The sequence below is a fragment of the Rhea americana genome, unplaced genomic scaffold, assembly GCF_003343005.1.
Source record: "Rhea americana isolate MKP2758 unplaced genomic scaffold, rheAme1 scaffold_389, whole genome shotgun sequence".
Taxonomy (NCBI): domain Eukaryota; kingdom Metazoa; phylum Chordata; class Aves; order Rheiformes; family Rheidae; genus Rhea; species Rhea americana.
In genome coordinates this window covers 301,876-323,532 of record NW_028186522.1, presented here as the reverse complement: position 1 = coordinate 323,532, position 21,657 = coordinate 301,876, and the positions used below count along the sequence as shown (strand labels likewise).

The 21,657-nt window shown below is 42.1% G+C and overlaps 2 protein-coding genes across 3 annotated transcripts in view; one reads left to right on the top strand and one right to left on the bottom strand.

The window, feature by feature from the left end:
• Window positions 1-291: 291 nt before the first annotated feature.
• Window positions 292-15,991, top strand: FOXN4 (forkhead box N4). Its single transcript, XM_085313478.1, has 9 exons — window positions 292-377; window positions 11,310-11,473; window positions 12,319-12,434; window positions 12,532-12,645; window positions 12,787-12,914; window positions 13,335-13,431; window positions 13,525-13,732; window positions 14,760-15,131; window positions 15,741-15,991. Exons 1-9 carry the CDS (start codon window positions 292-294, stop codon window positions 15,989-15,991), a joined length of 1,536 nt encoding a protein of 511 aa, XP_085169604.1.
• A 2,806-nt stretch (window positions 15,992-18,797) lies between these two features.
• The window catches only part of ACACB (acetyl-CoA carboxylase beta), a 35,624-nt gene continuing 32,764 nt past the window's right edge, over window positions 18,798-21,657 (bottom strand). Inside the window, exons 52-53 of one of the 2 annotated variants that reach the window (XM_085313498.1) lie at window positions 20,634-20,770; window positions 19,338-20,385 (exon numbers count right to left, since the gene is read on the bottom strand). In XM_085313498.1, the coding sequence (XP_085169624.1) occupies window positions 20,259-20,385; window positions 20,634-20,770 (264 nt within the window). In that variant the 3' untranslated portion in view covers window positions 19,338-20,258. Of the gene's footprint in view, window positions 20,386-20,633; window positions 20,771-21,657 lie in introns of both variants that reach the window. The other variant, XM_085313499.1, reaches the window with a different exon arrangement.

Sequence of the window (21,657 nt, the reverse complement as noted above, 5' to 3'; positions counted from 1 at the left end):
CCCCGGCGGGCGCCCCGCGGGCGGCCGGGGGCTGCGGCTGCCCGCCCGGGGCCCGCCCGTCCTGCCCACCCGTTAGGTCGTTGCGTGGCCTAAATAAAAAACGATTCCCTTACTTACAGGGAAGGGGGAGGAAAAAAAAACCCAAAGTCTGCCTTCGGTTATATCCTCCTATCGTCCAGGTTTGTCACATTTTAGAATTTTGTTCCCTTCCTATTGCTGAAATGCTGGATAGCTACTTCATACCTACATAAATGTTTCTCTCTTTTTTCTTTTTAATCTTTTGCCAAGGAGATGATAGAAAGTGATATCACATCCATAATGTCAGGAATCCTTAGAAGTTCAGGGCAAAATCATCACCCCTTGCCACAGGAGTACAGGTGAGGCATTTATCGGCTCTAAAATGAGCACTGCATGATCGCAGCCTGCTTTCCGGTGTCATTTTAACGATTCTCGTGATTTCCTAATAAGTTCAAGCGTATAGAAGTTCTTTTCAAGAAAGTTAACTGCATTTTTTTAATCCACTCTGGATTAGATGTTTGAGCTGGTGATTGGTTGCAATGCATTGCTTATTTACAAATATCCCTGTTTAAAGTATTTTGATACTAAATTATGTTTGATAAATATTCCTTCAAAGCCTCAGATTGACCTAGTGCTCTCTCTCTGCTATACGTGTGTTGACAGAGAAGGTTATTCTTGTTAAATAATAATTACTTCAAAGTTCACTTTCAGATCACATCTTGCACTGATATGAAGCAGTCAGGGAAAGCCAAAATCATGCTCAATAGATAGTATAAGAGATTTTCATTAAAACAAGTAATTACTTAGCACTCCAAAGCACTGGCACATGTAAAAGTTCTAATATCAACGGGAACAAATCTACATTTGTCAACAGCCTCTGACAATTTTCCTATAGCAATATATATCCATTCATCATTTAAAAGTATTGTCAGAAGTCACGAGATAGCTATGCATGAATTATGATGCACTGGGTTAAGTTAGGTTACATCTTGTCACATGATGCAAAGTTCCATGAAATACATAATAGCAGAACATGACCCACCTCCTACAGTACAAGAGGAGGGTTTTTTTTTGTTGTTGTTGTTTTAAAATGAGGATGGGAGACTATCACCTCCTTCCCAGCCTAAGGGTATTTTCCCATATTTCTATGGGTAAAAGTGGTCAGCTGCAGGTATTCTTCTATCAGCCTCTCTATTCAAAATGCAAACACTGCACTGCAGCCTCTTACAGCTCAACAAGTGATTTGTTATACTCTCTGAAGCCGCTATGGAGAAAGGTTTGTGGAACTCTGTTTTGCTGTTTACTAAAGCACTGTTTGCTCTAGACATTTTGTTGGCTATGTAAATATTTGTAAAGAAATTATTCAGTATTTATTAAAGGGTGTGTATGAGAGAGACTTCTGGGTACTTAAATATAAGTCAGTATTAGTGCCCTGAAGAACATACAATCTTAACAAAGACCCTCATTATGGAGAGAACTAGTCTTAACTCATAGCTGCAGGAAAAAAAAATCTTTTTGAGAAAGATAGGATTTATATTACTACCAGTAAGAGTTTCTTCTTTTATTTGGAGGTCAGCTGCTTTTCTTTTAATTCTGTTAAACGTTCTTAACTTAGATCCCAGTTTTCTAAATTTTTATCCCATTTGTGATTATTTTTTTATGTAGCTTTAAAGTTAATTATTTGACCTCATTTAATAGTGGCAAATTCTGATAAAAATGCATAAAATCTGAATTGCACCATAAATGCAGAGCTGTATTTGTCCTACTTCATGAGAAAACACTTTGGATTATGTAAAAGAAAATCTTTTAGACTGAATGATTTTAAGAAAAGAATAGACCTGTCAAATTCTATCAGCTCTGTTTACTCTCCTGCTGTCACCACAGTCCAAGACTGGAACCCACAGTCCTGAGTTCTCCATGGGGGAGCATCAAGGCTCCACAAAATGGGGAATGGCCTCCAATTAGTGAGTAGGAGGCTGGGACTGTGCTGAGAATACTCTTCTGTCTCACTTAGAGTCTTTCAATTGGACAGTTGGACTTAGAGGAGACTAGACTTTCCAGTAAGTGTACAGGAAGAAACATTCAAAAGAGAGAGCATGTGTGCATATAAGCAGAGGATGAAATTAAAAAATACCAAAAAWTTATGAAATTTAGGCATAATATTTGAAACTAAGAGATTTTTTTCTTTTAAAATAATGATAATAATAGAAAAGACAAGAGGAGGAAAAACAAGTTCCCTGATTTTAGCAGATCTTTGAATTCTCTATTTCAAAGTATCTGTTGTAAATTTGACATGGCAGATAGAGTAGTGATAAGAATTAGACTGGTAGGCAAAGTCCAGAGTAGAACAGAATAATAAAATGGTTTCAGACAAATATCTTTTCCGTGGATTCAGCTATGGGATATAGAACATCATACTATCTAGGAATGATTAAGGGCCATTATATCTTCCCTCAATCCTATATTCTTATGGAATCTTAGCTGTCACTGTCTAGCTATCAATGTAAAGTAATATTTCATATTAGCAGATGCTTTTCTCACTCTTCCAAAGAAAATATTGCTGCCTTTTATATTTTCATAGCTGCAGTAGTGACAAATATTTCTAAAGCTTTTGTTTTACATTTCAGGGAATAAAGGCAGAGTCTTAACAGGCTGGTATTTATAAACCCTTAACACTTGTTAATTAGAAATAATAACAATATAACATTTTAGTACAAATATTTTGATATTAATCAAAACAATAGGCAAAGTACAAGTTTACTATGCAATGGTGCACTTGTGGTTATTTCAGCAAAAGTCTATATAAGTTACAGGAGCCAACTCAAAGAGTACTACATCAGCAGAGAGCTCCCATGGTCTTCAATAGCTTTGGAGCTTATCTTTGATAAACCAAGTTTTTCAGCTCATGAATGTAGTACTCTTCAAACTATTTTCTGCTGAATTTTGCAATGTATCATCTTGCAGTCCAGTTTGATTCAGCATTCATAACTGATGCAAGAGAAGTAAAAGATCTACTGTTATGTATACAAGTACAGAATCGGATTTAGTATGCAAGTCTTTAGCAAGACAGATGAGAAGGTGAGGCAGGTGAGAAGTAAAAAGAAATATTAGTTTACCTTTGGCCTGGCCAAGGTGGGCCTGGACTAAGTTTACTATAACATTGATGGAAATTTGGGACATACCTGTAAACTCTCTCAAAGAAGATACAGTATTGTTGTCTCCTAATGCTGTCTCCAGCATCCTTGCTTTTAAAATGCAACAATATACTTTTTTTCCTCAGTTACTGTCTCATTTCCAAACTATATACAGTCATGTGTGATTTATTATATGTTATATAATTAATCATGGCACAAAAAACAGGTCATTTGAGAGGGGAAGAAAGAGTAAATTGAAATGTATTATTTGGCATATATGAAAATAAAAATGTAAAGAATCAAATCAATACCCTATCTATTGATAAGGCATTTATATTTTCAAAGAAATAACTAACTAAAATGAATAATTCTATTTGAAGAAACAACATTACTTTTTATTGCAATGCAAAGTTAATTCATCTAGCTGATCTATGCATTAACTGCATGTTCTGCAGTTCAACATTCTCTATAAAGACTTTTTTCTTTTTTATTGTATTGTAACTTTCTACTGTTATATATTTACAGTTGATAGCCTTATGTAGTATTTTGAAGGCCTTGCAGTGCATTTCCTATTCATGCTAGATGGGAAATAAGTTTTAAATAAACRTCACTAGTCAGGAGTTGTTACTCAATCATAAATCATTCAACATATTAATAGGCTATGTTTGTCTTGTCATTTTAAGTGTCCCTTAGATATTAGATACTCTGATTAAATTTTTGCCGTGATAATTACTTTATGCAAGATATTCTTCAGTTCCTGTCCTAATTAGGTATGATTTTACTTTCTTTGATAATCATTGATGCAGCAATTACCCTAAGTTTGGCAGTAAATGCCTGAAAATCTGTGAACATTTAGTCATGTATATAGTTGAGTCATGTATATAAATTGCTTATAACATGCAGCCACTGTGTTCCATGCATTCTAGACATAACTGCATTACAGTGAAAAAGATGGAAAGTTGTTGTCTTTTACAACACACAGTATATTTTAGCTCTCCTAAGTGGTAGTCTCGCATCTGGTACTGAACTTTGGTTTCTGAAGAGCAAGCTACAGGTCGGTATTTTTGACAGTCAGTGCTGGCGATGCATGGAGTCTGGGAGTTTGCATAAAGTAAACTTCTGCAGACAAAAGGTTACAAATGCATAACTAAYAAAACCATAATTGTTCCTGAAGAAAATGTCAGTGTCCATTCCCTTGACATCATGTGTGTCTGACAGGGAGTGAGATAATGGCTCGAAGTGTCGGAGGAATTTCATCACAGTAGTTGCTTCATTCTTTCAAAAAAATGTGAGAAACCTCCTAGGAATCAGTCAAACTCAGGCCACTATGGATTGATTTAAGTGGATTAGCTCAACTGTTTCCTATGTGGCTCGTGAAATGTGCTAATCAGTATTAATAAAATATTGTGGCCCTTGCTCCTCAAATTGTCTTGCAGTTACTGACAGAGCTAGAAATGACTGTTTTGTATCTAGGCACTATCCTGTAAGCTTCTGAGACTATTTKRTTTCCAGGGAAATCAGAACTGAGTTTGTAGATTATCTCCTAAAAGGAGCTTAACTCCAGTTCAAAACAAGAAAGCAGAAAAAGAAWTTRGATTTTTTTTTTCAGCATTCCTGTGAGGAAAACTCAGATGTTTGTGGCACATTCTTGTTTTAACATGAAAAAAARTCTCATGTGTGAAGAGCAGAACTGCTGCATGACTGCAGCAGCAACTAACACAGGGGAGATAGATGCTCGCCATAATGCAAAACAAAGGATAGTATATTTCATATAGCTTTAACGCTGGTGTAATCACATAAGTTCCTAGGCAAGTAAATCAGTTCAGTGCTACCAAGCAGCAACTGAGACAATATTAAAGGAAAAACAATTTCTCAGTAGACAACATTGATCTCTTTCACAGAAAACATTCATATAGCACCAGATATTTCATCACATTTTCGCATAAAGAAGTTTATTTTTGGCATGCCAGAGGTTTTTTGGTTTTGTTTCTTAACAAGACATTGTCTAGTGAGGTACTGGCTGCTTATTGCAAATCTTAACCTGCAGGGAAAAGGGCTGGCTATGGGGGCAGAGCACAGCRGGGAGCCAGTGCCTGGGAGTTCAATGCTGGCATTGCTGCTAACTTCCTGTTAGGCTTAAGCAAATCATGTAGGTCACTTGTAATTCAGTTTCCCTCATCTCACCCCAAAATGATGTAATGAGATATTGTGCAACTCAGAGCTGAAACGTATACAAGTCTACAAGAGCACATCTACAGCCAATTCTGTTAGAGCATAAGCACCTTTGCAGCAGGTTTTTGGAGCATCATCATCTCATCTGAACCACGATGTAACAAAAGGAGAACAGCAACACCTGACAGTAATGATGTTGTTTGCTTTTTTCCTCACTAGTTTTAGATCATCTAACCCAAAGTTTTGTAAGCTGTAGTTGATGAAGGACTTTCCATTTGCCCCTGGAAAGCTGCCTGATTTATGTTCTTATATCCAGTGACCCCAGACATTACTAAAAACTTGAAGGCAGGAAGGAGAAAGGCAGGCTAGTAATCTGGGACTGGAAAGGCAGTGTGACCTTAAAGAGGAAAAAATGAATTCAGAGACTGAAACCAGYAGAGTGAGAGAGCTGCTAGCTAGTAAACAGCAGAGGAACCAGCATATGAGCGGAAAGAGGCAGATGGTTATACAGTGTGGAAAACAGAATCTAGTGTAGGGAAGCACCTGCAAAGGAGGAAAGGGCCAACAGAAGTGTGTACAGGAAAAGAGCAGAACAGATGGAATGAGGAGCAAAAGGAGACAGCAAAGTTAACTCCTTTTAATAAGACAGAGAACAGTTCTCACCACAGAGACAGCTGAAAAATCACAAAACAAATATTTGCCATGTGTTGTGTTACGTGTAAGTTTTAAGGATGTTATATAATCACAAACAAAAGAGAAGTTTCTCATAACRACTTCAAGAAGAGGTTTTCATAGGATTCTTCCTTTTTGTCACTCACAGGGGATAAGCCATTGCAAACAGCTAATTAATAATCTATCATCCCTGATTACTCCTATCTGTTGAACAGTTGAATTACTTAAGCACAGACAAAAAGCTCAGCACTGGCAATGGCAATAAAATTGTCCATTAAGTGAGGGACAACCGAACAGAATGGTTGAAATTGACTATGCCAAATGCAACCATAATGTTTCAGCTTGACTTTATTTAGAACAACCTTAATTATGAGTTGCCACTATGCAGTAGTAATCCCTTTGAGAGACCCTGTAGCATTGGAGTCACCCTACAACATCAACCAGCTTGAATGTTTTACATCTTCTAGAGACAGACGCCAGCACAAAGAAGCAGTGTCCTTTGAAGTGTGAATGGTGCCATATACACACAAATATGCAATGCTAGATACCATGTTAAAAAGTGTAACCCCCAGTTATTATCTAAACTATCTGGAGATAAAATATCTTAGGGTATGCTGGTCATTACCAAGCTTTCTTCTAGTCTCAACAAACTTGTTCAGCAGCCTCTTCTATAATAGCATTGAAGAGATGGTTCCTGATCTCTCTTGTCGTAAGTTTGTCACACAACTTCTGTAWGTTTGTCTTGAAGTTTGCAAGTGTGGAAGTAGATAGTTCACTTTGTCAGTGTTTGCTGCAGTAATGAACTGCATTAGATCCTGAATAGCTCAACATGAGAAAAGATGGTAAAGTCAGAGCTATAATATAGATCCAAATTCAATTCTGATGTTAGTTGCATATGTTTGCAAGGCTATGCCAAGAATTAAATGTCATTCTGTATAGCTAGTTGTACTGTTCATATCTCCTCAAAATCCTCAATTGTTCCTGCATAGCAAATGTGCTACCAATATGTATTTGAAAGGAAATAGAGATAGCCTTAGACGGGTTTAACAAACGTTTTTGCATTGTTGACAGATTCTAGTGAGTTTGGTTATAGGTGCAACTAATGCAGAAGTCCAATTTCTCAGTGACTGCAGGGCAGRAGGGTCTGAAGCACAGCATAAGGAGGTCTGGAAAGGTAATTCCTTTTGATAGGTATTGCTCCTGATTCTGGATGCAGAAACYTTGATTGTGTGGTCTGGCTGGTGGCCAAGATCTATTTCCATGATTAGATAAATACTTTGGGCGGTCTGTGATAGAGCAGATAGCAATGACTAATGCTACCATTCAGCATTTCTGTATCACTTACTATTAGATCTCAAAGCACTTCTCAGAGGAGGCCAGCATCCTCTGATACGTAGATGAGAACTGAGGCATAAATCCCCAACGTCGTTTGGATTCTTACTAGTGCATTTGCCTTTCTAGCACAGAAATGGATATTTTCTTCTGTAGAGATTTGAAAGAAGAGGGGTAAAAATGGGGTTGCAAAATTTCACCACCACTTTTTAAAAAAAAAAAAAAAAAAAAGAATTGTATTTACTACACATTTGGTAACCTTTTATGCATAGGCGCTTAGTAGTTCAGCATGTACACCAGACAGCCCTGGGGAATGTGCAGCTGGGGACATTTTCAGTAGTGTGCATTAATTATAGCGTATCACTATTTATCTCATTTACATGCATTGAAAGGAAATGGCTGCTTTTACTACAGTGCCCCATTGTGCCAGGGGCTGTGCACACCCATCTGAAGACAGGATCTCTGACTCCTAATGTTTACCCTCAAATGTGAGACTAAAAGGATGGTGGATGGGAATAGAATCAAAGTACACAATATTACAGTCTGTATGCAGATACTTGTAGTTAGCTTGGCACAGGCAATTTTTTCAGGTCAGAAAGATTGAATCTATGAGATTAAAATGCTAGGTATTACTGTGTATAGCTGTCTTTCTGGAGACAGTTAGATTAGCATTTTTCAGTAAAAGTGGGATGCACATTGAGCCTGTATACTGTAAGATAAGCTGGTTTTATGCTACGTAATGTACCTGGGYATTTGAACCACCACAGTCAGGCAGCTATGGGCATACTTTAAGCAATGTTTCTTTAAGGTTGATGAAATTAAAGCATTGGTTTGGAAGACAACCTGAAGAATAATCCCTTAACATGAAATATTCATTTTACTTTGATAAAATAAACTTTTTTCCCTCATTACCAATGGGAACTAATGAGTCTATATATATATAAAAAAAAAAGAACAGTATAAATTACTGATTCTATGACTCTATAAAATGGAGAGTCAGAGGTAATATAAAAAGAACTGTGAACTCAAATTCAAACCATGCCATGCTAGGATGGAGAAGGGAAGAAAACACCTTCATCTTAGAAAAGGAGCTGGCTCACATGCCCTCTCCAGCTGTTATTCTTTAATGTATCTTCATACCTGTTTATCAGGGAGCTTAATAACTTCTGTATCAATTTGAAAATGCAGTCACCTTCCTCATCACCGTTTGGATCCACGCGGTTTGTGCAAGAGGGAGGTGCGTGGTTCTGTACAATAAGGATGCTGAACAGGATACGCTGCCTGATGCTAACTGGAAAGTAGGAGGCCGGCACGTAGCTTCTSATGGCATCTAAGTGTCCCAAGCATATCGCTAGCCGTCGGGATTCCTCGAAAGAGCTCTTCGTGGAGCTGCTCCGGATTAATGCAAAGCAGAGGCCCGTATCTGCTTCCCAGCGCCATAAACGTGGGAAGGGCCCTGCCGGTGGCTGTGACTTCGGGGGCCCCGAGGGAGCGGGCGGCACGGCGTGGGGCGAGGGCATGCGGCTGCCGGGAGGCGTGTGCGGTGGGTGCTGACCCTCGCCGCCCCCTGACCCCGCAGCCTGGTGCAGAAGCCGACTTGTCTGGAAGGGCTGGCAGGGCCCAGGGTGCCAGATGGCATGTGCGCGCATGTTGTGTGTTGGCTGTCATTCAGCCAGATTAATGCGAAGTTTGTAAAAAGGAGGAGGGGGAAAAAACAATTAAGGAGGAATCCCCAAAACAATGGAGGCCACGTGCCGCCCCGCAACAGTCGCTCGCCCCACAATGGGTTATCGGCTTACAATGCGCGGGGCCAACTGTTGCAAACGACATGAGCCTGCCCAGTTTTCAAATCATTTAATGCTCTTGTTTACTTCCAAGCCAGCCAATCTCTGGGCCGGGAGAGCAGTCACCTGATGTTCTTTTTATGTATTTAAGTCCCAAGCTTCACAAAATAACTGAACAGTGGTAACCATGGCAATGCTAATTATTGCACTATAACTACAGTAGGAGAAAGCAAACGGGGTAGGCTGGAAGAGACTCTAAGATGTTTTTGGCCAGGATTTGAGGTTTTGGCTCCTGCTCATGTGTTTTCTCCCCCCCCCCTTTTTTCCCCCTTCCCTTTAAAAATCTTTTTACAAACAAATAAATTACATTCTGCTTTAAAAGAACTCCCAGATAATAGTTTAGAAAACTTTGATATGTGCTTCTGGAAGTCATGAATAGAGGAGCTGAAAGCTCCTGGTCAGCTAGACACTAGAGTTCTGGCTTGTTCTTTTAAGCTGGTTTAGACTCATGTAAAGCATAAAAGATGCTTCAGCAAGAGACCAGATTTATTTAATGCTTCTACACCATCATTTGGCAAAGAACACATATTAGCACCACACAGCTGTCTTTAACACATCCAAAAGAGAGCTCTTTAAAGTCTGCTTTACAAGCAGAATCAACAACATTCAACTGAACTATGTTCTTCTGAAAGAGAAACATGTTTTTCTGGAYCTGAATCCCTTTGGGTTTACCCTGGGCTATCTAATGATTACTTCCAATTAGTGCTTTACTCCTCAAGACACCCATGACTTTGGTAATACTGTTTAACATAGGTGAAAATGGTTTAGCCCTTCACCTGCGATAAATCTTTCTTTGACTTTAGAGTTTTGAATACACAAGACCTTATGAGTAATGCAAATATATTTCAATATTTCAGTTTGGTATCACACACACTACCAGAAGCAAAACAAAGACAGATGGGATGGAGCGTGCAGAACATGTCAAGATAGAACTTTCAACCAAACGATGTCTGTCGTAGTTATGCCTTGGCTCTGTCAGCGAGAGCTAGGCTGGATGTTGTTGTGTATTCGGTCACTAGCTCTTCATTCTAATTATTTAGTACATAAAGATTGACTAAAATACTTATTTTCATATGCTTCRTGGATCCTTGTTATGTATCAATTACTTCATGTATTTGAATGGGAGAGACCAACGGTTCATTCTGTAAAGTTTTGATTATGCAGCAAATCTCCATATGCCGCAAGTCTCCACAAAGGGATGCAGCGTCTGGGAAATTTTCTCWCCGGGTGTCCAAGACAGCAGGATATACAGGTTCTTGAGGATCCAGGCACAGAAAATTCTTCCAAGGCTGTCGTGTTTCAAAGTTAATGCAAAGTTAAYGTTAAAAATTGTGATAATCTGCTTCCACATTGAGGCCGAACAAGTGGAAATTCRTGACAAATATGAAAATAATGAATCAGCTGGATTTGTTTCAAGGAAGTTTCTCTTCCAGGTTCTCATGCCTTCTTCCTCTACAAATACTGCACAAGAATTTTTCTTTTTTTTTCTTTCTTTTTTTTCTTTTTTTTTTAATGTTGTGGAAGTGGTTGCATTAGTCTTAAGTTTCATGAGCAGTGTGTTTCTATGTTATCTTAACAACCAGGTCAAATTTGGCCTTGCAGTATCCATTTGCTAACAGACAAAGAACCTCTTTAGATTCTCCTACTTGTTTTTTTCATTTGGTTTTAAGTTTCTCAAATGAATTTAACTTCAATGGAAGTACTGCATTAATTCTCCTCCTCCCTGTTTTAAACAATGAAAAAGGTGCATATAAATCACTCAGATTCAGTCTCTAAAGCTCAGTCCTGGAAAGACATAAGTCTCTCTGCTGAGGAGAAATACACATTGCATAACATTCAGCTCACAGCTGTATTAGTTACTGGCAGACCTGCTTACAAGAGACTCTTAAACTGGTCCTGGTTCAAATTAGAAACACTTCAATGTGTCTTAAGTAAAATGTTTCAAATTGTACAAAGAAATTCATGATCAAAAAGTAAACCACAACAACTAGCTAGCTTGAAACAAAAGGCCACAACTGAACTCCCAAGTCTGGTGCATTTGTCCCGCTGGTCTGTGGGAGCTTAGGCATCTTGCTTCTTACCAGGGACAGTCTAGCAGCACCTCTGCTCTTTGCCAACCTTTCATGCTATTTTCCAGATTCTTAGCTTCGGACCCCTCCCAGCTGAGTGAAGATGACCTCCCCAGTGACTTACAGTCCTTGTCRTGGCTGACATCTGTTGATGTTCCTCGGTTACAACCGATGACCAGTGGAAGCATGGATTTTAGCCTTGGCGCCCAGAATGCAATGCTACAACAGACAGGTAAACTGTTAGGATGTTAAGTGGCTGCTATTTAAATGACACAGCCTACTACCCCTTTCTTTTCCTCCACATGTATTAGCTTCCCTATTTGTAGATTCATTTTAGTACATTATATTTCRCTTCCTGCAAAAAGACCTGGAGCCTGTTGTCTTCTGGTAAGAATATCATTGGTATATTCCTTTTATTTCATGGGGCAGGGAGTCCTAGCAGTCACAACAGAGATCTTAGGATCTGATTGACTTTTCTCCTCAGTATAGTTGCTGTTATCTTGTATGGGCCAAGGTATTTAAGACTTGCATTTCAGAGGTTTTCAGCGGCTTTGGAATTAAGTAATCAATCTTTTTTGTTTGTTTCAATGTTGATAAAATTAAGAGTATCTCATTTACCCCATACCTGTTTGCTTCATACAGGCTTACAGCATATGTTCGTTGAAAGGCGTTCAATGAACATTGAATACTCACACATTTGTTCCGTAAGGCAGTCTGCTGAGAGAGCTCAGTATATCATCTTGCTTGCTTTAGAATAGAAAACCTTCTAGAGTACAGGTCATGTTGAATAAAGTTTTTTTTCTTTTGTAAGATACTACGTCTGTAACACCGCTGTTGACTGTTAAACAGCTGTCATCTTTCTCTCCCTGCATAACACGTTTTAGAAGTAGCTGATGTCATCTTTGCAATCTGTGAAATACTCTGGGTTCTTCTGGGATGGAAAGCTCTATAGAGGTGTGATTATCCACTCCAGAGCTTAGCTGTGTTCAACTGCATCCATTAAAAATGAATACCAGCCTACTTTCCTGAAGTATATTTTCATGTGAACATTCATTGCATTTGCTTTTTCCAAAATAGGTCCTGTAGCAAGCAATATGCACTCGACAGGAGCATCCGGAGCAATGATTCATGTCCAGGCCAGCCTGCCACAGGGAATTCTGGGACTGAATTCTATTTCAACACATGGAGCAAATGTAAGAGCAGGCTGTGATGGCTTATTATTGCAACACCTATTAGGAAAATATGATGGTAATTTCAAGACTTACGTGTCTCTTATCTTTATCTCAACAGATGAGCCAGTACACTGTAGGTGGGCAGCCATCGCCTAGTTTACAAACGCAGCAACAGCTCTTCCCTCCTCCTCATTCACAGCAAGTGTTTGCCATAGCACAGAGYACACAACAGGTACTGTTACTTGTTTGTGATCTATCATGAAGTACATGCAAAGATTGTGTCTAGAACTATATTAGAAGAAGAAAAACCCTAAATCTGTATACCCATAGCCATTCCATATCTGATATTTCGCTTCTTTCCTCCTGCATGCAGTGTAATCCAGCAGCAATCTATAACACATCCTATGGGACCCAGCCACACTACTCTCAGCCCCGCCTGGCTCCTCATTCTGCCCAAGACCTGCATCCCAAGCATTACCCCAAGCCCATCTATTCATATAGGTGAGTAGAGAACAGCATAGTGTGTTGCCCAGACTGTGCCAGGATGGCTTTAAATGCTGCAGATATGGTACCACAAGTGCATTTGGTTCCTTTCGAGGGAACAAAACCCAATCCTCCATCCAAGAGTTCTGTTGAAGCCGTAGCTGAGGGATGGGGAAGCAGAATGAACAAACTCGTCCCTGGACATCAGCACAGAGCAATCACAAAAGAATAAAATCTGGAGGATCACAGGGTGACTTCTGAACACTTGAAAGCTGACTGATATGGTTGCCTGGGGAAGCAAAGCACTGTAGGAAACCCATGCTCAACCAGATGTTTACGTCTTAACAGAGATGGTTACAAGGTTGCTGGACCAGAAAAAGGCATGATGGCTAGGTATATACAACCTGTTATTGTTTCCTGAGATTCTCTGTCTTGTAGTTGCTTGATTGCAATGGCACTGAAGAACAGCAAAACAGGCAGTCTCCCAGTGAGCGAGATCTACAGCTTCATGAAGGAGCACTTCCCCTATTTCAAGGTATGCATACCCCTCCAACACAAAAGCAGAACATCACGAATACTTTGTTCATACTTTGTGCCTATTTCGCTAACATCTTTCTATGTCCTTTAGACAGCACCTGATGGCTGGAAGAACTCTGTACGCCACAATCTGTCCCTGAATAAGTGCTTTGAGAAGGTGGAGAACAAGATGAGTGGCACTTCCCGCAAAGGATGTCTGTGGGCTCTCAACCCTGCCAAGATTGACAAGATGGAAGAGGAGATGCAGAAGTGGAAGCGGAAGGACTTAGCTGCTATTCACAGGAGCATGGCTAACCCAGGTAGGGCTCGTATTATGCTTTAGCTACTTGTATGAGACAAGGAGAGAGAGAAAAAAAAAAAAAACATGGTTTGGCCATGAATGCATTAATCTTAAGTTATGTGGAACAGGGTTGGCTAGCAGAGAGCTCTCAGGCCTTGCAACAGCTTTTTCCTCAGGCCTGCTGAGCTGAAATAGCACTTGTGCTCCACACTGAATCAAGTCGCTGCTGCTGCAGACATGGAGGCTGCTGGCCAAAGACTACACAACAAAGCAATAGAGGCTATCAGGAGGAGATAACTGAACTGACAGTTATTTTTGGAGGCTCACAGTGTAAATACATCCACAACTTCAAAATAGATTGTCTTTTTTCCCCCCCATTCTAACATAACTAGCATATCCAGAGCCTTCTAAGGAGTTACGCTACCTCCAATGTTAGTTTTAATAGCATCACATTTCAATAAATCTTTTTTTTTTGCTTGTTAATCTGCAAAATTTTCTCATTTATTAAGAAACATATTTTTGAAGCTTTCAAGAGCTCAATATTGACAAAATCAATGGGAGTTTTTGCTGCAAAATTTGCAACACAGTCAAAASTAAATAATGTTCTACTTTGCTTTAAAGCTAGTTTTATTGAAACTGACAAAAAAGTTCTTGTATAAATATTATTTAAGATACAACAGAGTTCGGAGTATCCCATCCTGAAGGTTACCTAATAAGGATRCCCTAGTTTAGCAATTGCAGGTCAGCTATCACTGGTAGCGGCCTGGTGGCTCATGTGATTGTTTCTTTGGCTCAGTTAGGGCTAACCATAAAAGTTGATTAGGACTAAGGACAAGGAAATAGGTGGCATTTCTTTGCTCTCTGAACAGTCACAGCCTGCCTTCTGTGCTGCTTTTCAGGCAGTGAAAGACACTGTCTATTTTCTCAGTTTTGTAGTGTAACGGGTGGCTATGCTCACTGGTGAAATGCTCTGGTGGGGCCCTGCTTGAACAAACAGGTTAAATTTTTTCTCTTTTCTTCCTTGGGAATTGGTATTGCTTACACAGAGGAGCTAGACAAGCTGATCACTGACAGACCTGAGAGCTGCAGGCGGGCTGATAAACAGGCAGAGTCTGAGGTCTCTACCCTGAACCACATGGCAGCAGCACAAGGCAGAATCTCCATCTCCCAGCCAATCATGACACTCTCACTGCAGTCCATCCCCCTGCATCACCAGATCCAGACGCAGGCTCGCATCGCCCCAGACTCACCAGCACCTGCCCAAACGCCGCCTCTCCACACTCTGCCCGACATAAACCACAGCCCTCTTCCCCACCRTCCTATGGGCCGCGCACCTCCCGACTTCCTGAACGTGACAGCAGACATGAACACTGAGGTGGACGCTCTTGATCCAAGCATTATGGATTTTGCATTGCAAGGTATGGGAGAAGCAAGCTGGGGTAGGAGAGGGCACGGTTTATGCAAGTATGTCGTTGCACATGTATACAGCTGAACACAGTATGCAACTGAACATACAACCAGGGGCCTCAGCAGRATGTGCTGGGGTGGGACATAATCGAGCTAAGAACTTGTGCTGGGTGCTGGCCTGTGCAGCAATACTTCTCTGGCCTTCCTCAGCGCAACTGCCCTGTGTGAGAAGGGAAAGCCCTCGTGGTACAAGTGCAAGYACTACAGCAGAAGTATGCAGGGACACCCAGCTACTGCATTTGGGACACCACATCCCTCTCTGCCCCCGGGAACCACAGCTTCACTTGTGCCATAGTTTTCTCTATTTGTAAAAGCAAAACTGCTAGGAGTCTTATGGAGATGCCTAGCCTGGACAGCCTGGSTAGATGCTGTCAGGAAAGGTATCGACTCCCCTTGGGGGCCAGAGACTCTTACTGTTTTTGTACTACAAAAGATACCATCCCCAAGCATCATCATTTCTAAGCAGCAGGTAAAGCCCTTCAGTTAAGGATTGAGCCCCTGCACACACACAGCTGGGGGGGCTGGGTGTGCTATTGTGACTGGAATTTAATCTTTTAAAGGTAACATATGGGAGGAAATGAAAGATGACAGCTTCAGCCTTGATGCCCTGGGTGCCTTCAGCAACTCCCCACTTCACTTCTCAGACTGTGACCTGGGCACTCCTGGCCTCACCCCTGTCTCCAGTGGCAGCGATCACTCCTTCTCAGACTTGCAGGTCACAGGCCTTTACACAACTTACACGACACTGGACAACGTAGCATCAGCCCAGTACATGAACACCCAAGGCAACAAACCCATCGCTCTGCTCTAAGCTTTGCACCATTCCATGGACCTTTAACTGAAAGGTCAGAAGAAACTGGCCCCTAAAAAGCAATAAAGCAGCTCCTCCTGCAGATACTTGCAGAGTGTTGGCTATTTACTGGGACACAGCATGTGATGCCAAAATAAAACCAGTAGAATCCCTTTCACCCCTGCCAAGACTGAGGAAGGGACATGGACAGTTGTGATACAGGACTGGTGAGCTTGTTAGAAGGATCTGGAAGGCATCAGTCAGTAGGAGCCTTTACTGGAATGTAACTAGTCCAGTTAAGGTAAACACATTTAATGACACTGATCCGGACTGATCAATCACCACACACAAGACAACGCTCTGGTCAGCACCAAGTTAGAGTCCAAAGCTGGGTATTATGTATCACGACACACATGTATCTTTTTTTTTTAAATTGCCAAATAACTATTGCCATTGAACAAAGATCACATGCAGTTTCTGGAGATACTTGCAACACTAACACTTTTCTGACATAACTATCTTTTAATTTATTGTCATGAGGCAGGAAAAAAACAAGGAGAAAAAAAATTAAAGGCAAATCTATAGCAAACAGCTGTCATATCTAGGTTTAAAAACAAAGTCTTTGCCCCATGGATGAAGTGATACTGCTGAATTATTAAACTGATCACTGGCTAGATGTTGTAGGAGTTATGCCTTTTTAGGATTAAGGAAATAGATTTGTTTATAGTCCTGTGGATTGTGCTTCTGTCTGTTCTTGTGCTAGGCAGTATTACTATTTGTAAATTTATTTATATTTATTGTTGTGAAGAAAAATTATGTAAACTGAGCACTGTTCAATTTTTTTAAATGCTGCAGTAACCTGGTTTACATCAACTAAGTTAYTCATAATCAAAAATGCAATGATTTTAATCACTTTTGTTACACTACATTTCTTTTAAATAAGCACTTTCAATACTGTCAAACTCATACTTAAAAAAAATTCAGAGACCAAATACTGTAACTGTACCATGCCAATTCATAATGGATTAATTAGGAAAGAAAGATTAAGTAAAATTAATTCTACTGTAGATTTTTAAATTGTCAGAACTTGCTTTATATTTGGTAATATAAATTGCAAAAAAATTGAATATCCCAAGATATGAARAGCAAACTGCAAGAGTACTTTGAAATTTAGCATTTAGTCAACTTATAAGTGTTACTTCATGGTCACAGAGGTGTATTTCGTTTTGTCTGTTCCCGTGCATTAACAGCATTWCTCAGTCTGTCATTTCCCAATAGTATATCCACGGTGCTCAGGAGTTCCTCTCTCTCATACTAAGTATGGCTAGGTATGGTTCGAGACAGAAAGCCTCACSGAGTTAAGTCCATCTACTAAAAACCAACAATGAAACAAAACCGCATACGCCCTCCCAGGTCTCTGCTGTGAGCCGGGGAGGCGCGGGATGCCGGAGCCGCCCCACTGGGGATAGCGTCTTGCTGAGGATCAATGTTGGGAAGATGGGGTGTTAGAACATGTACCTGCCTGTATCTTCCCAAGCACACAAACACAGCAAGCTTTTCCAAAATGGCACGATGCTCCAAGTCATAATTTATTGTTCAAGAACAAATGTGGTTAATGATTGTTCACTGGTGTCATCTAAAATGTCTTAATTTTTTTTTAATAAATATCTCTTAGCACTAAACCTGGGTCATTCTAAATGTGCTGCATTATGATTACTTTGGTGTCAAGAAGTGCACCCCAAAAGGCACACTGCAGCTCAGCACCGAACAGTAATTCCTAGGCAACTGCTACCCAAAATCTAACACAGCAGGGAAATAGTTTCACACAATTTACTAATGTTGRTAAACTGAAACACATGAAGTTCCACCTGAATACGAGGAAAAACTTCTTCACTGTGAGAGTGACAGAGCACTGGAACAGGTTGCCCAGAGAGGTTGCCGAGTCTCCCTCTCTCGAGATATTCAAAACCCACCTGGACGCGATCCTGTGCAACGTGCTCTAGGTGCCCCTGCATGAGCAGGGAGTTGGACTAGATGATCTCCAGAGGTCCCTTCCAACCCCAACTGTTCTGTGGAATGGACAGAGCTCAAATACGCTTGACTTCAGCTCTACTATCCAAGTGTGCTGAGAAGGAGCAGACTCTTCTCTTAAACATAAGGCAAGTTTAAAAGCCACCACTAAAAGAAAAGCATCTCATCCATTCACAAAACATTTGTTACACCTCCCTGCAAACGGAAGTAAGGGCTTACTTTGAAAAGATCACCTCTCCTCTGCTGGTTTCATTGTATTTACAGACACACCACTGTGTTCAAGCTAAGGGCTAGGGTGGGTATTAGCCTTCTGTTACAGGTGGAAAAGAAAGTCATAGAAAGCTGAGCTACTTGTTTCATTTCACTCAGCAAGCCAGAAATTAAACTGCAGGGATCCCAGCCCCCAGAGCGTTGCTCCTTTCCACTGGATACTCAGGAAGCAATGAAATGCCACTGCGCTACGTTTCCTACAGAACTCTCCATGTGACAGAAGTGCTGCTAAGTCTCTGATTTTTTTCCTGGCTCAATTCTACCAGAAGAATAACATTTTACAAGTATTTAATGCATAGATTCTTTTCCACTTAACATCCTCCTGAAAAAAAAAMCCTCTGTACCCAAATTCATGGAAAGACTCTGGTTTAGGGAGTTCAAAGGTGGGGTGGGATGCTCTGCACAGAAATCGTTTCTGCCCTCCAGGGAAGAGCACTACACTTAGCAGCAGAGATCTCTGCTCTGGATCCACTTCTCAGATCCTCCATGTTTTATAGAACAACAAAAGAAACAGAAGTCAGGAAACTTTCCTTGAGAACCGTGGTCACTTTATTGTCAGTACCTTGGCTGGATGTTTCCAGCCTACAGTGAGCTTCCGCACCCTCCTTTCCGTGACAAAGTGCAGTAACACCTTTCAAACCAGAAAGCATTCAAATAGCTCCCTTTTCACCTCCACAGCAGAGAAGCCTCCCCGGGGCACTGGCAGGAGCCCCCGGCCCAGCGAGCACCGCCGTTCCCTTCAATCTGCTCAAAAGGGACCGAGGAGGTAGGTGGGCAATACTGCCGCATCACGGAAACGCCGGCACGGCACCTGGAACAGGCGCCTGTGCTTTTCCTTGCCGTAACGCTTCCCCATCTCCCTCCGAGAGGCAAAGCTCAGCCTACCCTGGTGAAATGGTGCACTCACAMCGCAAGTTACATGGCTAAAGACATGGGAAAGCACAGATTCAACCTACTCTTCCACTACACGATCCAAACTGATTACAGGCCACCTGGGAACAAGGTACAGTCGCAAGCAGATGAAGAGCTCACCACTGCTTCGTGGTTCAACGGAGGAAACGGGTCACTCAGACGTCCTGCGGCAGGCAGAGCCGGAGCCACGTTCTCCTTCCTCTCCTGCGGCCATGGCAGCCACAGGCTGAAAACATCCAAAGAAGCTGTGGCACGAGACAGAAAAGGATACGAAACTGAAGAGAGGAACAGATAGTTCAGCTCCCTGCTGTGTCCTGGTCAAATCGTGGTGGCCCTGCTGCTATTTCCACTGCAACAGCTACAAACACAGCTCATTGGCAACAGGTGAAAAAGAGAGGCTGAAGACATGGCTTTGATCAAGTCCTTTCCTGGCCATCAGCTGGTCATAATTACATCTACTGATCACCCCCAAACAAGGGAAAGAATGACACAAATTGCTCCTCACAGTTGCTTAGTTTGTTTTTAAAACATCAGTCTGTTTCTTAAACAAGATTTCCTTGTGCTGGTACACAGCCAGCCACAACACCCAGCAGTACAGAGGCCTCCTCCTTGACGTGACTCCCTAGTGATGCCTGTGCCACTTCATTTGTGCTTCTGGCTCCATTCACTTGTGAAATGTGTCCAACTGATGTTTGCTTTAAAGATTAATGCCAGTACTTGCAATTAAAACAGAGTAAAAGATTTTAAATTCCTTATAAAACCATCTTCTAGGGTGTCCCCAGCTGCAAGGCTCCAGGGACCAGTTTAGGCCAACATTAACTTCTGCAAAACTGCCCCTTTAATGAACTTGTATCAACTCCAGCCTCAGTACCAGCAGGACTGCCACATGGATGGAGCGACCATCTTCATAGCTTGAAATGCAAATACTGGCAGCCTTTGTTTAGGCACACGATATGAGTCTAAGGCTTCAGCTCAAGGGCCGAGTAACTGGGTGGGGAGCCATGCCTGGTCTCAGAGTAGCAGCTTATCCACGTGCCCCTCCTGCCCTGTGGCAGTTGCCCTGCAGCCTCCCGGATCAGGACGGGCTGGAATTATCCACCGTCGATAAGAGACGGGCGATCTGGGCCTTCTGCGCACGGCTGATGTGCTGAGCCATCTGGATGATGCAGTCCACGGCGAGCTCGGGGTTTGCTTGGACCAAGCTGCAAGGCAGACAGGAGAGCACAGCYGTCACTGCAGCACGGTCAGCGCGCCGGCCGCTGAGCACGGCTCAGAGAAACAATACGTTCCAGTCGGACGGTTTCGTAGCCTAAGCAAGATCAGCCTCGTCTCGGCCACGCGCTGTTCCCAGCCCGGGAGGTGCTGACGTTGCCTTAGTGCAGCCAACAGCACCTCTCACGCGTCGCGGGGCTTTTCACGACGCAGCTCCCGAGCGCCCTCAGCCACTCACTTCCGRATCTGCTTGAGAGCGTGGTCCCGCTTCAGGTACTTGATGTTCTCTCGAATGGCCGACTGGGTGTCACCATCCTCCTGCAGGTGCTTCTCCAGCCACTCCACCACCACCTGGTTGTTGTCCCAGAGGTAGCCCTAGGGAGGGCAGCACCATGGGCAGGCGGCTCCCAGGTCCCCCCCTAGCCTGCCTCCCCCTCCTCCTCCTATGCTCCATGCTTTTTCCTCTCGTTACACAGCCAGACATCTGGACTACAGTTCCCAGTCCTGCATGKATGTGTTTACAGGTTTTCAAATCATTTCTTGCATTCCAGTTCCCTAATTCCTTCCCTTAAAGTCCTCTCTCAGGGTCACCTTTGTTTCATCTTCCTCCCAGGCACTGAGCTCCTGACAAGGACAGCTACGGAAAGCAGAGCCAACGGCACCGCACTGCTCCCCCCTCGGCTCTTTGCTCTTCCCTAGTCCAGCATAAAGGTCAGTGAGGAAAAGGTTCAGTTTGGAAATCAAAACTCATGAAAGCTTTATGGACTGTTTAAAATGCAAAATATTAAGATAAAACATATTTACTTGTGCCTGCCCTTCAGCCACTCATTTTCCAGCTCATGAAGTATACACTTTGCCTGGGGAGCTTTGTAAGTCACTGTATGTACACCTCAGGGCAGACAGCACCGCTCAAATGCAAATGCCAGAAGTCTCTCATTCCTGCACTGGGAAGTTCTTTCTGATGGCAGAAATTAAGATGCAGGCCATCTTAAGTGACTTTTGGGGCCATCTTGCTACAGTTGAACACCTGCATCCAACTGATACCATCTGATTTGAAGAGACAGTCCCAGTTTCAGGACTGCTTACATGCTCACCCTGACACTAGCTGCAGAACAGCAATTCCTATTGCGTGTTTAAACCCAAGAGGAAGCACAGGTGGAACACCCATGCGAACGCAGAGCGAGGCAGCTGCCCTCAGCGGGACCGGGACCACCGTGGCAGGTGCCCAGGCATCAGGGGCATGGACATCTCAGGAAGCCGAG